Raw genomic sequence first — 19,567 nt, 5'->3', positions numbered from 1 at the left:
CTGGAACTCGAATGCTTGCCTGCTCGGGCATGAGCCACACTCTTGAAGACATTGTCCAAGCTTTAAAGATTCTACGAGAGTCGCTGGCCCTCGACTCCCGCGGGCTTCCGGTGGGGGCAACCGCCACTGTTGCTCGACTCTCCCCCATGGATATGCCATTGCCCCGGGTGACCACCGCCTAACCCCCATCTGGTGCCGTGAGAGAGGCTGATTCAGCGCATCGGTGGAGGGATACGCCTGCTGTCCCGCTCTCCGGAGTGGCCGCGACGTTGCCGCGAGAGGATGGTGCTCTCATGATGACGCCGGCTTTTGTCTGAAATTACCAAGAGACACTCGATCAGCCCCGGTGGGACCTCAGCGTGACCCGGTAGGGAAGATTTTTGCCTTCCTCCCCTTTGAGTCACGGTTCATTCAGCCTGTTCCTTCTGTTGGCGCTAACGAACTTTTTGAACTGCCGAAAGGGATTCTGGTCCGGCCGCTAGTTGTTGGAGGCATTTGGACTATACTCTGAACCCACCCGGCCTCGCCCCAAAATGGCGCCAGTATAGGCGGGACTTGCAACTCCTTATGCGGTCCTTGAGCACGTGGCGGGCGGGGAAGGGTACTGACTGAGCATAAGGACAACCCTACCGATATTGCTTCTTACTCACTATTGATTATTGTATTATTATAGCTTCGAAGTAATGCTACTCATGATACTAGCCCACGGTATGCGTATGAACGATTTTATTGTAACTGATCCTGTTTTACTTTCAATTATAAAATCGACCTTCATTGATCCTGCAACCATTTGTCTCATTTAGTTTTTTTTCAATTAAAATTGCTCGCTCATTACGTACTCCTATACTACAAGTGTAATCTCTCCTTACCTCATACGTTTCCCGTCTGCCCCGTGGCCGGCCTGTATGGTTGGAGGCCCGTATTTGAATGTTGACATCTTTTTCAATCAAGGTTTTAAAAGAAAAATATATATGAAACTAGCATCATAACAGCCATTTAGACTGATAGGGTTTTTAAAATACCATGCTCTACGAACAAGAACAACCCTATGCCACCATAATCCTTTTCTTTTCCTCGAATGAAAACATGAATCCGTCACCCCCCCACCTTATACTGAATACCCCTGGCCTTTGAACCTTTCCTACACGCGGCCTGTACTACCGCCCTTGGGCGACCTATGTAATGAACAGCCTGTCATTGGTTATCTTTTCCGCACTACCGGTTCCTCTGGGCTTCAATACCGAGATAAAAGGGACTGCATCCCACAGAGATAAGTCGAGTACATGGTAGGTAAAAACATTTTTATATTTATGCGCGCTGTGCTTTGAACACTGACCCCCCCCCCTCTTTTCTTTTTCTACAGGTTACATCGGAAATTCAGCTGAAGTATGGAGAGGACCTAAAACGCACCATGCTCCGCGCGAAAAAAAAAAAAAGGCCAGCTCTGTGAGATAGTACATTATATGCAGGAGCTATCTCTGAGAGTATGAAATTGTATGGTATGAATGTGCGCATGGGCCCTGATTTGTACGGTATGAATGCGTATGTGTGGCGCACGTCTGGGTCGATAAAAGAATGCCTTCTGTACGACGGAGGCGTTGATCGAGCGGTTAATGGAATAAGAAAAATAAGCCCGAGCATGGTACCTGCATGTGAAGGACGAAAAAGAATATAGCACTTACCTTACCTAGGAACGACTCTCTCCCTCTCTGGAGCTAGTGAATGGGAGAGTGACCTACACCAGAAACTTGAAGGGTTATTGTAGTACCTCGGACCCGAACCAACATCCCAAATGTTCACCCAAAATAATGCGCACCAGTGAGTCAATTTACGTGCTGACTAAATAAGAGTAGTCAAGAGTACCCCGGGTTGGGGTTCATCCCAAATCCCCCGCAGCCCAGAAATTAGGGATATTGTTGTGTTTTAGATTTACCCCTTCTTCTTCCACCCTCATAGAAAAGTCAGAATTGTACCATCGCACGTCCGACTGGCACCCCTCCTTTACCTCAGCTTGGATCGTCATTTGCTAGATGTTGGAAGACCCCACCGTGAGTATAAGCACGATTGGACTAGTGTCCGACCAACTAAGAGGGAGTAGGTATTTTCAAAAACGAGGTTACCAACAAAAATTGTCCACTATTAGGAAGGAAGGAGAATAAAGAGCTCGACCCCCAAATAAACTAAATGGAATACTGAGAATGCGCAACACGCATGAAAAAGTCCTTTTGCCCAAAATAGCTCTGTGTTTTGTCTTAGGTTTTCGTACTTGATGTATGTACCATCGCACCCTATCTGGTATCTGTGTATACGTAAACTATGAATTTATGTTTTCCCTCAGCTTGTGTTTTATACATGAAACTGACCCGTACTGATCTATATGTGTGTGCACTGAGTAGCCTATTTTTGTACACGTTTTCTCTCTCTCTCTCTCTCTTTATGTTGTACGTGTACTAATAGCCTATTTTGTGCGCACGTCGCTCTCTCCCTCTGAGGGCTCCCTCGCTCCCTTTTGAATAAAGGTACGGGAATAATTGGCTTTTAGACACGACAGTGTTTGAACAAATTGACAGAAACAAAACGATCGTATTTTGCCATAATACTGCCTCTCCTTTCTGTAAAATGATGAAACTTAATTGGCTGAGAAAGAAAGGACAGGTAAGACGACTGATGTCCCCTAATCTGACCCTTAAAAGGGAACTATATGTCAGTGGCTTTTTTTGTTTTAAGTACTTTTGGTAACACCACCCTCATCATTCGGATTACCACCGCCCATTGCACAAAAGTAGAATGTCCGATACGTCCCCGTTTTCTCCAGAATGGTCCCAGTTCTGTACCAGCCGTCCCAGAAAATCTTAAAAGACTGTAGCTATAAGCCCATGATAATAGCATCTCACACTTTCTCATAAAATTGGCAGACCCCAAATAAAAATATAGCTCAACAGGATTTGTTTTAGAAATATGAGTCTCTACCGGAGGAGCCGGTTTGAATTTAATAGACCATGTAATTGATAGACACCAGACTCCCTGCCACGTTTACGAATGTAACAGGAATCAACACCTAACAGACATGATTATGAAAATTCGTAGAATTGCTCACAAACCTACACCACAGCAATGATTTATGAATTAACAGCATACCCCGTTGTAAGGATAAATAAGCCTCCACCCTATCATGACCGATGAACGTTTCCCCAACTACTTGGGGTTGGGAGAGAAATTAAAGTGTGTAAACGTCTTCCCCTGTCAGTTCTCTAAGACCTTTTTTTTTACTCATTTAAAGATAACGTGCAGTCGTCGGAGGAGAGGGGCCGGACGTGACGCACAGCCTGGCTGCAGATCGGGGAATATCTATGACCTCGACCAAGGTGGAGCCACAGAGCAAAGAGTTGCGGGACGGGGCACCATTCTCAACGTGGAAAGTAAAGGAAAGAAGGGCTGTCCAGAGGCTCCTGCATGTTGATGAGTTTGTGCCGAAAGTCCCAGCCCATTGTGCCCGATTGATGGGCCCACTTGCTTGAAATTTCTGCCCTTCTTGGTCCGTTTCAGATCTAATCCCACTCCACCCTCTCTTCCCTCGGCCTCCCAAAGCACGCCCCCATTGCCCCCTTTTTTCCATACGGAGTTTTTCTTTGAACTTGACTTGAAGAAGAAGCGCAGCACAAAGATAGAGTAGGGTTTGTCACGAAAGAAGAACGGAATGCGGGTAGCCCGCCTAAGGTACCTATGATAGATTAGTTCGGGAACTGGACAACCAGGACTGTGGTCCTAGAGCAAAGAGTGGCCACACCCTGCAACGCAAAATCTGAATCCGAGCTGGACACATAGCTCCACCACCGGTGCTCAACAGTGCCAACGAAAGAAGAAAAACAATGAGAGCCTACCAGTGATGGCTCACTGTAAAAAGACACTGGAAAGACGAACCCTTTTTGAACATTGCCACCCCTTGACTGTCCCTTGTATTAATTTGAATTCCTCTCCCAACCACTTGTATTAATTATCAACCAATTGAGCTTTCGAAACATTACATCGGTCACTTCCAACTGAACATGGATAACTAAGAGGACGTTAACTTTGTATCTTGATGATTGTAGAACACCAGTTATGCACATGAACATGCTGTCTAATTTTGATCTCCAAGGAGTCCAGACCTCAAGTGATAATAGCCCTTATTCTGCCAGAAATTTTTTTTGTACATCATGTTTGTATTCGATCAAATTTCCTACATCGTCTAAATAATGTCCCCGTCTCCAAGGTCTAACGTATGACGTTGTATGCACTGCCTCCTCGCCTATCGCATTGACTACATGTGGTTATGTACGATTCTGTCAGCATTGATAGTAGGATTATTTCCATCTGCCCGTAATGCATATGGGCTACCAAAGACCTCAATAGACAGCCCAGCCACATACTTCCCTTATTAGTACTAAATGTCAGCTTGTACGTCCTTACCTCAGACTTGAACAGAAATGACCTAACTTATGATAAAAACTGGGGACTGTGGAAAATGACTAAAATCGGTATACATAAGCGGCGTTCATTTATGTTCACCATAGCCACTGTTGAGCGTAAAGTGAAAATCGTGAAACATTGGCCACACCTTCTTGTCCCTTTTTAGGCCCCTTCGTGCGCGTAAATGGCAGCCATTTTGAAAACCATGGTCTCCCTGCCCAGCGCCGCTAGCTAGCGCATCTCTCCCTCTGACCTCGCAAGCATCCCCCGCGCGCTGATAGCCCCCGCTCTCTCATACCTGAACCATAAAACTCCCCTCCAGCGCTACTCTGCCTCGGAAATGCATTCCGCTCCCGGCCAACACCTCCCCATCCTTTGATGAACCCCCTCTCCTCTGTGCCCAATCTTCCTGCCCGTTCCCAGGGTGCCACCTAGCCCTGCAGATACCATTTATTGCCCCCTACAGTAGGGCCTCGCCTCACATCAAAAGAGCGGGGATTAATCAATGCCTTCACACCCCTAGATCCGATCGATCGCCCACATTCCTGTTCCCAGCGGAATGTCCAGCTGCGCGATAGCCATCATGCTGAGATTTGGGCGGGGACTTCTACTGTAAATGTGTGTGGGAACAGGCCCAAAGTGAGGATTCCGAGGATGTCTTTCTGTACATCAAAGTATTGACAAGAATGTGTCTCATGTAATAAAGCAATAAACCTGTGTATAAGAGGCCAGGCCTCAAGGATGCGTTTAGAGCACCTCGAGAAGATACCCTGTTGTCTGATTTGACGTGTTCTGCTCCGTCGGAATAAACTCCTGTTTCCTGCCTTCCAGTCTCCAGCGCCTGCCTCTTTATTTGGTAACCGTGAGTTGGGTGAGAGGCGGCTAACGCCGGGCAAACCTTGAAAAGGGGTAATCGACCTGATCTGCCTGACCCTTTTTCTATAGGGGGAGCCAAGTCAGAAGCAGGGTGAACCAAGTCAGCAGTACGGGGGCCCAAGTCAGCAGTAGGGGGGCCCAAATCAGCAGTAGGGGGCCCAATGCAGCAGTCGGGTGACCAAAGTCAGCAGTGGGGGGAGCCAAGTCAGTAGTAGGGTGACCCAAGTTAGTAGTAGGGTGACCCAAGTCAGCAGTGCGGTGACCCAAGTAAGCAGTGGGGGGAGCCAAGTCAGTAGTAGGGTGATTCAAGTCAGCAGTAGGGGGGCCCAAATCAGCAGTAGCGGGCGCTCAAGTCAGTAGTAGGGTGACCTAAGTCTGCAGTAGGGGTGACCCAAGTCAGCAGTGGGGGGAGCCAAGTCAGAAGTAGGGTGAACCAAGTCAGCAGTAGGGGGGCCCCAGTCAGCAGTAGGGGGGTCCAAATCAGCAGTAGGGGGCCCAAGTCAGCAGTCGGGTGACCCAAGTCAGCAGTGGGGGGAGCCAAGTCAGTAGTAGGGTGACCCAAGTTAGTAGTAGGGTGACCCAAGTCAGCAGTCGGGTGACCCAAGTCAGCAGTGGGGTGACCCAAGTCAGCAGTGGGGGGAGCCAAGTCAGTAGTAGGGTGACCCAAGTCAGCAGCAGGGGGGCCCAAGTCAGCAGTAGGGGGGCCCAAGTGAGCAGTAGGGGACCCAAGTCAGCAGTAGGGTGACCCAAGTCAGTAGTAGGGTGACCCAAGTCAGCAGTCGGGTGACCCAAGTCAGCAGTGGGGTGACCCAAGTCAGCAGTGGGGGGAGCCAAGTCAGTAGTAGGGTGACCCAAGTCAGCAGCAGGCGTGCCCAAGTCAGCAGTAGGGGGGCCCAAGTGAGCAGTAGGGGACCCAAGTCAGCAGTAGGGTGACCCAAGTCAGTAGTAGGGTGACCCAAGTCAGCAGTCGGGTGACCCAAGTCAGCAGTCGGGTGACCCAAGTCAGTAGTCGGGTGACCCAAGTCAGCAGTAGGGGCAGCCGAGTCAGCAGTAGCGGGCGCTCAAGTCAGTAGTAGGGTGACCTAAGTCCGCAGTAGGGGGGTCCAAGTCAGCATTAGGGTGACATACATCAGCAGTAGGGGGCCCAAGTCAGCAGTCGGGTGACCCAAGTCAGTAGTCGGGTGACCCAAGTCAGCAGTAAGGGGAGTCAAGTCAGCAGTAGCGGGCGCTCAAGTCAGTAGTAGGGTGACCTAAGTCCGCAGTAGGGGGGTCCAAGTCAGCAGTAGGTTGACCTAAATCAGCAGTAGGTGGGCCCAAGTCAGCAGTAGCGGGCGCTCAAGTCAGTAGTAGGGTGACCTAAGTCTGCAGTAGGAGTGACCCAAGTCAGTAGTAGGGTGACCCAAGTCAGCAGTCGGGTGACCCAAGTCAGCAGTCGGGTGACCCAAGTCAGCAGTTGGGTGACCCAAGTCAGCAGTGGGGGGAGCCAAGTCAGCAGTGGGGGGAGCCAAGTCAGAAGTAGGATGAACCAAGTCAGCAGTAGGGGGGCCCAAATCAGCAGTAGGGGGCCCAAGTCAGCAGTCGGGTGACCCAAGTCAGCAGTGGGGGGAGCCAAGTCAGTAGTAGGGTGACCCTAGTTAGTAGTAGGGTGACCCAAGTCAGCAGTCGGGTGACCCAAGTCAGCAGTGGGGTGACCCAAGTCAGCAGTGGGGTGACCCAAGTCAGCAGTGGGGGGAGCCAAGTCAGTAGTAGGGTGACCCAAGTCAGCAGCAGGGGGGCCCAAGTCAGCAGTAGGGGGGCCCAAGTCAGCAGTAGGGGACCCAAGTCAGCAGTAGGGTGACCCAAGTCAGTAGTAGGGTGACCCAAGTCAGCAGTCGGTTGACCCAGGTCAGCAGTCGGGTGACCCAAGTCAGTAGTCGGGTGACCCAAGTCCGCAGTAGGGGGGTCCAAGTCAGCAGTAGGGTGACCTACATCGGCAGTAGGGGGCCCAAGACAGCAGTCGGGTGACCCAAGTCAGTATTAGGGTGACCCATGTCAGCAGTAAGGGGAGCCAAGTCAGCAGTAGCGGGCGCTCAAGTCAGTAGTAGGGTGACCTAAGTCCGCAGTAGGGGGGTCCAAGTCAGCAGTAGGGTGACCTAAATCAGCAGTAGGGGGGCCCAAGTCAGCAGTAGCGGACGCTCAAGTCAGTAGTAGGACCTAAGTCTGCAGTAGGGGGGACCCAAGTCAGTAGTAGGCTGACCCAAGTCAGTAGTAGGGTGACCCAAGTCAGCAGTCGGGTGACCCAAGTCAGCAGTCGGGTGACCCAAGTCAGAAGCAGGGTGAACCAAGTCAGTAGTAGGGGGGGCCAAGTCAGCAGTAGGGGGGCCCAAATCAGCAGTAGGGGCCCAAGTCAGCAGTCGGGTGACCCAAGTCAGCAGTGGGGGGAGCCAAGTCAGCAGTGGGGGGAGCCAAGTCAGTAGTAGGGTGATCCAAGTCAGCAGTAGGGGGGGCCAAGTCAGCAGTAGCGGGCGCTCAAGTCAGTAGTAGGGTGACCTAAGTCTGCAGTAGGGGTGACCCAAGTCAGCAGTCGGGTGACCCAAGTCAGCAGTCGGGTGACCCAAGTCAGCAGTGGGGGGAGCCAAGTCAGAAGTAGGGTGAACCAAGTCAGCAGTGGGGGGGGCCAAGTCAGAAGTAGGGGGGCCCAAATCAGCAGTAGGGGGCCCAAGTCAGCAGTCGGGTGACCCAAGTCAGCAGTGGGGGGAGCCAAGTCAGTAGTAGGGTGACCCAAGTTAGTAGTAGGGTGACCCAAGTCAGCAGTCGGGTGACCCAAGTCAACAGTGGGGGGAGCCAAGTCAGTAGTAGGGTGACCCAAGTTAGTAGTAGGGTGACCCAAGTCAGCAGTTGGGTGACCCAAGTAAGCAGTCGGGTGACCCAAGTCAGTAGTCAGGTGACCCAAGTCCGCAGTAGGGGGGTCCAAGTCAGTAGTAGGGTGACCCAAGTCAGTCTTCAGGCTGCAGTAAAGGATGTAGCCTACGGCCTAGATCTTCAAGTCGGAAAGTATGTGTTTGCACCCACAGAGAATGTCTCACTCACTGCAAGAACGTCAAATGATGGGGCCCTCTGCAGAATATGGTGAGGGGCCCCTGACACTTCCACACCGCACAGAAATGCACAGACTTTGGTTTGAAAAGGAGCCCTCCCGAGGCTGCCTCCACTCCCCCTACGCCCCTGTCTGACTCCATCCAGCACCCTCAGAGGGAAACATCCTTTACAACGGAACTTTTACCACACAGTGCCTTTACAACGCAGGTTTTTCAACGCAAGTCGTTACAACGAATTGCGCTGGGGGCGTTCTAGGATAGGGAATAGATTTAATTTACTATCCAACACCTTCCCTACTATCCTCGGGGACTGGAGTTGGAATAGTAAATTAAACTATTCACTATCCAGCGCCCCCCAACGCAAGTCGTTGTCACGACTTGCGTTGTAAAACCTGCTTTGTAAAGGCATGCGTTGTAACAACGTACATCCCCCTCAGATGACAGGTGACCCTCTGCAGTCATATACGTTCTGAGGGAAATGGTATATATGACTGACCTTACGTCACATATGGAAATACACGACTCTTTATGTGGGATTTACTTTAGGGGCCAGAGTTGGGACTCAAAAGGTAAGAAACAGGAGCAGAATAAGAACAAGTGAAGAAGTGATAAGAAACCTGTCATCATTAAAGATATATATCTCTTTGTGCACTACTCATGTAGCCAGTTCACGTAGGTTACCAGGTTGTAGGTTTATTGCAGACGTAAGTCACAGGATACATAATAGAAGACACCACCAGACGCAGCTTCCTCTTTGGTCCGCCCACACTCTTGAGCTGCCTGTCTAAGCCTAGAGTCACTCACCAACATTGTAAGACCTCAGAGGCTTGGCTGAGCAGAGCAGCGAAGGCAGGACAGAAACAGCAGAGAATATAACATTATTGAGTAAATAAAGAGGGTTTAACCCGTTCGCTGCGGGTGTCGGCCTACGGCCGTCGCGAGCACTACCTCGGTAATGCTGCGCACCTCCGTTGGCCGACGTGGCCCCGCCCGCTTAATAGAACATTCCGCACTGGCGCGAATCGTTTGAAGCAGCAAACGGGTTAAATCAGATGGACAGTGAAAGAGGGGCCCTGGACACCCGTGCCCGGGACACCCCACAAGGCGCAGGCGTACCTTATAGTTGACGAAGCGCATGTCCCTGGAGTAGAGAGACGCCGTCCACTGGCACCTCTGGCTCGGGCTGATGGCTTTGGCCAGCTGCTCCAGCGTCCACTGGTGGTGAGGGCTGAACTTATGCGCCAACGTCAGGTGCAGCTGCTTGGTGCCCGCCTTCACGCGGCAGTCTGGGGGGGCAACGACAAGAGTGAGGTGGGACACAGCAGGGCTTAATTTGTAAAACAATAAATGCCAGGGCCCTCGTCAGCAGATCACTGCAGCTTGTGCCACCCATTGCCCCTGCCAGCGCTGACAATGGCAGAACCAACACAACCACTAACCATCACACTTCTATAAATGTGACAATTCAGCCTATTCCAGGCTCCCAAAGCTATAAGAATGGTTTGGGCGACAGTCAATAGTCATTTTTGATGTTTATTGAATTAAGAAACAACTGTAATTGTGTTTATCTTTAAATTATCCAGACAGCGCCACCATGTGGCAGAGTGTCACAAGCCCCGGTGTTGACAATGAAGTGTGGTGCTGAGCACCGGAAACCACCGGCTCAAATTAAGCAATGGGACAAAGCAGCATCTCCCTAAAACTACACTCCAGAAAGTGACAGACATCATGCAATCAATTCAATTTCAATTCAAGAATCTTTATTCGGTGATTAAAAAACACCATAAAAGCACATTTATATACACAGATAACAATAAAACATTATTAAATACTAATTAGGATCCTTGTACATAATTGATACACTAAAAAGAGTGCCAACATAAGGGCCCAATAAATACAAATCACAATTTCTTCATTCATCTCCCCTCGTCTTTCTTAAACGAATTGCGACTTTGATAAAATTCAGAATGCTACATAGAGTTATTGGGTCAAAGGCTTTTAACAGAAATACTAGGGCATCCCTGGCGTGTTCCAGATGAGCCTTTTTTAAAATATTTACAAGGAATCTACGCCTAGGCATGGAAAAATAGGGACAAAGCAAAACAAAGTGAAGGGTATCCTGCGGAGACCGATTGTCGCAGCCGCAGGGACCCTTCTGCTCGATAGATGAAGTAAACCCGGCAGGTACAGCCAACATGAAGGGGAGCAGATTCAGTCTGAGACGGCACATTAAAAATCTGTCCTGTGCATTATGTAGAAGAAATAAGTAAGGCTCCATACCCTCCACGCTTTTTACCGAACCATGGGCCCTCACAGTCTTTTTCACTCCTTCAGCATCAGCTCGCCGTTGGGTTTCTTCCCCCAAAAATAGTTCCCCTACTTGCTTCTTGTGCTGTGCTGAAATAGTGGATGGGTTCGTGAAAAGATTCTCCAGCCCTAGCTCCTCCAGGGTATTTTTCACGTATTTGAGCCAGGGGATGCGGATTGAGTGGGTCCTACCTAGGCAGTCCGATAGAATTTCTCTGCTTAAGTACGCATCCGGGTTTATCCATATTTTTAACCAGGCCACTATTGGCCTGAGTTTTACCAAATCTTCCAAATATGGCCTCCCTAGCTCCCTGTGGGCTATAAAACCAGCCGTACTGGGTGGCACCCTCAGAATTGCTTTCAAATACCTATTTTCTTCCTGTTGGATACTAGTTGTGTTCACGAACCCCCAGACTTCTGCCCCATAAATTACTTTGGAGCATGTTATGGAGCCGTACAAATTCATCACCTGTTCCAGACTCCATCTGCCCACCCTCCTGCCGTATCCAGCTATCGCCCCATTAGAAGCAATCATTTCAGTGCAACGTTCCGCCACCAAAGGGGTAAATTGCAGGGCCCCATCAAAAGTTACCCCAAGGTAGGAGAACGTCTTAACCTGCTCCAAAATGTGGGAACCAATTGTGTAAACAAATTTGGAGGAAGGTTTTTTGCCGGCCAGGAGCACATATGATTTCCCTAGGTTGACAAATAGGTCTAGGTTACTCATAAACTCCACAAACCCCTCTATCAGGGTTTGTAGGCTACGTGGTGTTCTTGCTAGTAAAACCGCATCATCTGCATAAAGCAGGACGGGGATATGCCGCAGCCCAACCCTTGGGCAATCTGCCCTTAGACCCAGAAGGAACTGCTCCAGGTTGTTGATATAAAGAGAAAACAGAAAAGGGGCAAGTATACAACCTTGTCTGACTCCACTCCTACATGGAAAGGAGTCAGACAGTCCTCCCTCCCTGTTGAATCTGACCTTGGCCGTGGTGTCACTATGCAGTTCCCTCAATATCATGCAATCAATGTAGGAAAGAAATGCAAGTTTCTGAAAAATATAAGTCAGAGAAGAGGGCCTGCTTACAAGTTGGATTTCAGGGCACATGCCTGCTGCTGCTAGAAGAGGGGTGTATGCTCAGTTCCCCACACATGCCTCTCTGAAGCAAAATAACTACATACAGGGCAAAAGACACAACATGCCACATGTCTCAGTTCGTGGGAAGGAAAAGCCGCCATTTTGCCAGACCTCCCCTTTCCCCAAATCTGTTCTCTAAGGTCCAGATATACAAACACATTTTCTGGTCACATACCCTGCAATTCGGTAAATTAATATTTTACAGACTACTGAAAAGTAGCGGTAACCAGTTCACAAATGGGAATGGGTCCCCAGGGGACCCTTTCTCATTGTGAACGGTGAAAAAAACATATTTTTGGTTCTAGGCAGTGGTCCCTGGGACTCTTACACAATATATATTATTTTAAATGCATGCTGTTTTCTTATAAGGCAAACAGGATGCATTTAAAAACAAAGATTTTGTTTTATTTATAAGCAATCACAAACCTGGTGGTCTGCTGACCACAGCAGGCCACCATCCCTGTACTGCCCGTGAATCATAGTCGGTTGTGATTTACTATCTACTTCATTAATATTCATGAGGCAGGTCGAATTGTGACGCAATTCAGTATTTTGTGAACCAACATATTGGTATGGTTTTCAAAGCACCACAGGATTCGCAAAAAGTCAGTGCGCAAATTCTGACCACGTAACCAGTGGAACTTCAGCAGACAGCCTCCGTTTCAGATTGGAGTTACGACTCCTGAGCGCATCCCGAGCGCCGACAACTTTTTAGCACCTTTTCTAAACCGCAATAATCTAGAAACGTGTTGGAGCTGAAAGGAAGCCTCCAAGGGTAGGGTTGGTGTAGGCATATCTCATGGGTAGGGCTGGTGGAAGCAAACAGATACACTTCACATACACTTCTAGGCACTTTATGTTAGCTGTATTTGGGTGCTGCCCTTATCTTCGACCTCTAACCCTGAACAGGATAGGTGTCTGTAGTGTAAAGCTGTAGAGAAAGCGTTAAATACCTGACTGCAAAGTTTAGGCAAAATTGAGAACGGATTAATGAGAAACAGTACAAAGGAATTATGAAAAGAGTTTGGGGTGACTAAAAACAAGCATGTGAAAATAAATGTACCAACAAACTCTTCAACCAGTATAAAGGGGGGATTCATGTCTGGGATGGGCGACCCCAGGATGGCAGCGATGAAGAACGAAGGGGTGCACTCCTCTTGTCAGCTTGGGGAGCGCCATTTAGCACAGTCCACAATCAGCCGTTCCTCCAGCATCCACATCACATCCACCTCAGGAACTCCCAGGCTCCCCGTACAGAAGAGATGCCACTTCAAGCTGCCGACCCACACACACAAGGCTCTACACGACCAAGGACCCGCCTACATTGACCTCCGCATGAACTCCCACCAACCACTGAGAAGACTACGCTCCGTCTCCCTTTCACTTTCCATACGCCCCACCTCTACCGAAGCAAAAGTGGAGGACGCTCCTTCTCCCACATCGCAGCAAAGACCTGGACCAGCCTCCCCACGCACTTTTGGACCATCACCTCACTTCCGGAATTCCGAATGGCCCCCAAGACCTAGCTGTTCGAATAAGACTCCTGGGCCTGCAAGCACCTGGATACCGTATCGGGTGATAAGCCACGCTTTATAAATCCTGATTGATTGTTAGAATTGGGGGTCTCTGGTTGGCACAGGTATGCACTTGTGACAAACAGGGACCCTCTCCTCTAGTCAGGGCAAGGGAACTACTCCTCACAATAACCCCTGCTCACCCTCTAGGTTGCGTGGTGCGAGCAGACAAGGCTAATCCTCAGGGTGCTAAGTTAGTTAAGCATTTATGACCACATACAGTAAACACAATGACCCACCACAAATGGACACCAGGCGTGAGATTCGTATAAAAAATACGTAGGCTTTATGTAAAAATATAGGATATGATGCAGTTACTATCACAAGACCATATAACATTTAAAAATGAGGCCACAAGATTTCAAAGAGGCAGTGTTCTTTCAAAGTTCTTAAAGATGGGTTAAGCTGCTTCCACAAACTGTAAAGTACAAGCTCTGATCTGTTCTGGCAGTGTTTCTCACTGCTTCATAGCGCTCCTGTACGCTGTACGCGCTACTCGAAACACAGCCTCGCCAACCCTTACGCGCCTCGCGGACACGTTAGTCCGAGGCACGGCACTTGGTGGGAGGCATTCACCGCTATGGAATTACAATGGGGTGCGCGTCATCACACTCCCGTGCGAGGCGTACCTCGCTAGCGTACACGAAGGGCTTCCGACTACTACGCGCCTCGCATACGAGACGTACAGCGCTGTGAAGGTCGAGACGAACAGCGCTACGGGGAAATCAGAACAGTGCGGACCCCGAGTCCATTGTAGACTTGCTGTCGAGTTTGTAAGTTACAGTACCTTGGCTTGCAGACGTCCTAGGCGCGGCGTCTGGGTCCACTCGGCGTACGTCAGGAGGACGAGTCGTACTCAGCTAGTACGCACCAGCGGAAAAGAGTACCTTTGGATCTTCAATGGCTGGCGGCTTCCAGTAGGCAGGCGCGGCACAGGGCCTCCAGTACGGACCGTACTGGGGGGGTCTCTTCAGGGTGCGGCGCGGCCTCTGGAGGGCAAAGCGGGGCGGCCGGGTACGTTGCAACGTACGGGCGGCCATCCGAGGCGTAGGATTGCGCACCAAGCAGAATTCCGGCGGGAGGGGCGAGGGAGCACACCACGCGCTCCAGTAGCAGGCGGGGTGACAGGGGAGCAGGTGGCCTGGCCCGACGGGGAGAGAGCGACTCAGCAAGAGCGGGGATCTCAGCGGGCAAGGGCGGCCAGGCTCCTGGTTTTACCCTCGCCCCCTCCTAGGGCCGCCCGTACGTTGCAAAATAAATAGGAAGCTTTGCCTTTGTCCTAGGTAAATCCAGATAAAGCAAGAAGTCACGAAAATCCCAGATATCTCCCAATCACTAGCATAGGACTCTAGGCGCTGCCCCATACAATGTGCCCTGGTGACGGAGCTGTGATGTTTGCCTCATCTGACCTGCGGGCCCCTGGCCGGCTCCAAGGCCTGCAGTATCCCTGAGGCAACCCTGCGCAACCTGGGCTTTGCTGCCTGAGTCAGGGATCACTCATGCACTGCAGGCCCAGGGCCATGCACAGACCAGTCCCTCCCATTACGCAACTTCCTCCCACGCTACAACTACTGCGCTCTGGCGGAACACCACGGGTGCACGGCACAAGACGTCCGGGAAGAGCTGTGGCACCCCAGAGAACCAAGATCTACCTCCATCAGACGGGGGAGGCAGGGAAAACCATACATAGATTCCGGCTAAGGAAGCATGCCTGCGCCCAGTGCCACTGCACCTTCTTCAAGTAAAGACCAGGATTCCGGAAGTAAGACTTCGCAAATGGAAGTACAGCCACAGTGTCCGGATGACCGCGTCTCAAAACCAGGAAGTGAGAATTAAAGCGGACCATTCGTGGCATGGGTCTAGCGTTCCCCACAGTGCCTGGGCCTGGGCTGTCCTCCACTGTTGGTCTCCTTGGTGGAAAAGTGATCCACCTACGATGTACATCTTGGTAGAACTGTGCATGCGCAGTCCTCCAAAGATTTATAGCGTAGGGGTTTTTCTTTTCCTCTGAGGAGACCAGGACAGGGGAGGACAGCCCGGGCATAACGAAGACCGCCAGACCCAGGTAAATGCTGATCCTCCTCTCCCTATAACTCTCTCCACAGGGTGGGCGGCAGGGGCAAACTGTAACTCCATCCCTCCCTCTGCTCAGACAACTGCATTGGTTGCCGATTCAAAAGCGCTCTATGTTCAAGATCTGCTGCCTGTCCTTCAAAGCTCTTAGAGGTGAGGGCCCAGTCTATCTTAGGGATAAACTTTCTAAGCATTCTAGTGAATGCAATCTAAGATCTAACGCCCTGGCCCTCCTGAACATCCCTCGGATTCGGCTAACCCGCACAGGCGGCAGAGCTTTATCATTTATAGCACCCAAATACTGGAAGCCACTTCCAGTGATGTTGCGAAAATCTACCACCTACTTGTCCTTTAGGAAACAATTAAAAACTTGGCTTTTCCGATAACTTCCGACCTGCAGTACTCCCCCCTCCGGTAAGCGCTGAGATGCCCCTGGATGAGTCATGCGCGATTCAAAAGCCATTAACATACCAACATAACATAACATAACATAACAAACACCGTCACGCCGTGGAGTTGGAGTTTTTGCTGAACTCTGCATTCGCAGCAGAGCGCGGAGTTTGCAAAACTCCGCAAACCCAGCTGGCAGAGCGAAGTTCGCCACCCACCCCTGGTTACTGCATCAATGTGTCAACATCTGATGCTCTCTCAGTCCTGTTTATCATTTATCCCCTCACCGTGAAGTGTCGGCCCGGTAGGCTAGACCATTCAGTTGCCCTTTGGCGGCAGGTCCATTCTATTTAAAAAAAAAAAAAAAAAAGGAAGGAAGATGGTACAAAAACCCTCACTGCTTCCCACATCATTGGCGTCCTTCTACCTGCAGCCTACAGCATCCATCCTGTGGATGACACACATAACAAGCATTTACAATGCAATGGTCTCGTCTTTGTTAAAGTTAGAGCTATTGGCATTGCAAATGTCATTTTTTTCATTTATTGTTTTTTTGTTTTAAATCGATAAATATATGGTATTGTCATTTACAATGGCAATAGGTAAGCATTAGAGAGTAGTAGAGAGTATTAGCAGTGAATAATAGTTAGTAGAGAGTGACTAGTTGATTTATAGAGAGTATACTTGTATAGAGTAAAGTAAGAGTGAGTTGTAGGCAATAGTAGTGAGTAGTGTAGATTAGTGGAGAGTAGTAAAGAGTGAGTAGTAGATAGTGTGTAGAGAGCGTGTAGGAGTTAGTGAGTAGTAGAGAGAGTAGTAGTGAGTAATGAAAAGTACTAGATAGAAATAGATGTAGTGTAGCGAGTTATAGATAGTATATGGAGTAGTATATCTATTTAGTAGAGTGAGTAGCGAATTACTTTTAAAATAGAGTATATATTCGAGAGCAGTAGTTAGTATTTTTTAGTATTAGAGTGTAGTAGAGAGTAGTAGAGTAGTAGAGAGTGAGTATAAAATTGTGGATAGTGTAATTTAGTGAGTTGTGAGGAGTGTGACTTGTATGTAGTAGAGTAGTTAGAGGGTGTATTAGTGTGATTAGTTGAGTCAGTAGTAGAGTGTGAATTGAGAGTATTAGAGTAGTAGAGATTGAGTAACGTGTGAGTAGCTTACAGTAGTAGTAGAGTGAGTAGTTCGTAAAGTGTAGTAGAGTATTAGATAGTTATAATTCAGAGTATTATAGTGAGTAGTAATGAGTAGCATTTTGTAGATATAGTTATTAGAATAGTTTGAGTAGGGTATTATAAACTGAGTATTAGAGAGTTAGTAGTAGTGAGTTGTAGAGTGAGTAATAGTGAGTAGTAGAACGTTTTATATAGTGTGTAGTAGAGTAGTAGTGAGTACTATAGAGTAATAGGTATTAATATTGTAGAAAGTTAGCAGTATAATTATTTTGAGTAGTAGAGAATTATTAGTGAGTAGAGTAGTAGAGAGTATTAAGATTAGGGTATTATAGAGTATTTGAGTGAGTAGTATGGAGTATTTGAGGTGTGGCGAGTGAGTAGTATATTGTAGATATAGTTATTAGTATAGTGTGAGTAGGGTATTATAAACTGAGTAGTAGAGTAGAATGCAATGGTCTCGCCTTTGCAAAAGTTAGAGCTATTGGCATTGTAAATGACAACATTTGTATTTATATGTTGTTTTTGAAAACAGATTAATAAAAGGCATTGTCATTTATAATGCCAATTAATAGCCTAAACTTGCCTAAATGCAATACCTATTGCATTGCAAATGCTTGTTAAACTGAGCAATTGTTTTGTCTTTGCTTCAGGGAGAAGGGAAGATAAAACAAGAGTTTGAATCGCTTCAAGGCTGAGTCAGCCTTTCATCCCTCCAAGGTGGATCCATTGATTAACATATGTTGAGTAAAGTAACATCTGTTATTTAGAGTGCTAAGTAATAGCAGAACTGTGATATTTGATACTGTGCAAAAAAAAAAAAAGATCAATGTTAAATATATGGTTCTGACCTTGATAATGATGCACAGGCAGATTTAGAAAGCGCTGCGATGCTTTTACCAATGGCAGTTTGTGCGCTATACAAATGCCACTAACATAAAAACTAAGCATCAAAAAACCTCAAGCATAGCTCTTGCTGTGTAAGCATCAATGGAATATGAGGCGTTTTAAGTATTAGAAAAAACAGTATCGTAGGCTGTGCAGACCCAGGAGAAAGACTAATGAAGGGTTAAAAACAACATTCAAAGATTGGAGTAGAAAATGAAAGGAAATGGCACATTTAAGATCGAAAGAGCCTTATAATGGTATTTGTTGCGCTGGAGAATATTTTCTTTGGCAGTTTCAGTATTCATCACACACTAAACTGTACATAATGAAGTCTGACAACATGAAGAATTTAAAAGGCAGTTTACATTGTCGTGTTTTTCGGTAGACACTTGCGCAGCCGATTTGATTAAAATCCAGGACTGGGATGGGAGTTGGGTTCCCCTTCTAGGTTTCATCCTGGCGTGAATTAACCGCTGACAATGCACCGTGAAAAAGGCGCTCTGCTGCACCTCTGAGCAACCATCGACGCTGCACCCTGCCTGAGGAACAAAGGGGCATATTATCAAGGGGGTTTATCTCCGCTTTTTTGGCTTTAAAAGCCAAGAAAGCACAGATAAAATTGTCTCCCTATTACCTAGCTGTCGCTAACACCAGTTAGCGACAGCTAGTAGGAGATAGCGACCATCTTGGGCCCCGCTTTGCATGTCAGTGATATTTATCACTAATGACATGCAAAGTGGGCGTGCCAAGATGTTAGCGACTGGAAACAGTCTCTAACATCGCTATCTCCTATTACCAACTTTTGGAGATATTCGCGCTAAGCGCGAATATCTCCAAAAACTAACACCTGCCCTGAGCAGTTCTTAGCCATGTTATCCAATGGGAGGTGGATAACATGGCTAAGAGCATTAGCTCGGTAATGCATGAATATCGCTGACTTTTCAGCGATATTCATGCATTGCGGCCGTTTTTTATCGCATTTGCGATAAACCTTGCTAATAGCAAGGTTTATCTGCGATAAAAATCGCCGATGTGCGGCGATAATTTTTGTCTCTAAACAAGTTAGAGACAAAAATTATCTCTATTGGTTGGTAATATGCCCCAAAGTGTACACAGAACTACCACGGTCTAGATAGCGGTGCCAAACATTTCCATACACATGTTGCTACCCGAAAAAAGATTTGTTTTGTGTATAAAAGTTATTTACGAGTCCAAAAACTTTTATTGATGCTTGAAGTGGGTTTCCAAATGGATGCAGAGTTGCAATTTGGAAGAGATGTGTTGTTGGTCTATTCCAAATCGATATCATATGTATGAACAGTTTGCAAACAGAACTCATGTGCAACACATAAGTTTCTAGCGTTTTAATTTGAGATCCACATTAATTATCACTGCAGAATAAATTATTTAACCCTAGTGAACGGCAAGCTAGCGTAAGAAAACAGCTATCAGTTTGTTTCTTAAAATGCTGGCTCGGTAGTTCGTTTGTGATGAGATGCAAGGAAAGGCTTTAGCCTGAAGATGGTGTGTGTATAGCAGAGCTTGTGAGGAGGCAGCGCTCTGCTTCGACTCCTTCACGCCACACCGAACATTTACATACCACCACTGAAAGACTAG

At 48.1% G+C, this 19,567-nt stretch overlaps 1 protein-coding gene across 1 annotated transcript in view; it reads right to left on the bottom strand.

The window, feature by feature from the left end:
* The window catches only part of UBASH3A (ubiquitin associated and SH3 domain containing A), a 188,143-nt gene that overhangs the window by 103,117 nt on the left and 65,459 nt on the right, over positions 1–19,567 (bottom strand). Inside the window, exon 5 of the mRNA XM_078658361.1 lies at positions 9,519–9,688. Coding sequence (XP_078514487.1) covers positions 9,519–9,688 — 170 coding nt within the window. The remainder of the gene's footprint in view (positions 1–9,518; positions 9,689–19,567) is intronic.

The sequence above is a fragment of the Lissotriton helveticus genome, chromosome 8 (genome assembly GCF_964261635.1).
Source record: "Lissotriton helveticus chromosome 8, aLisHel1.1, whole genome shotgun sequence".
Lineage (NCBI taxonomy): Eukaryota > Metazoa > Chordata > Amphibia > Caudata > Salamandridae > Lissotriton > Lissotriton helveticus.
This window is presented reverse-complemented; position numbering and strand designations above follow the sequence as displayed.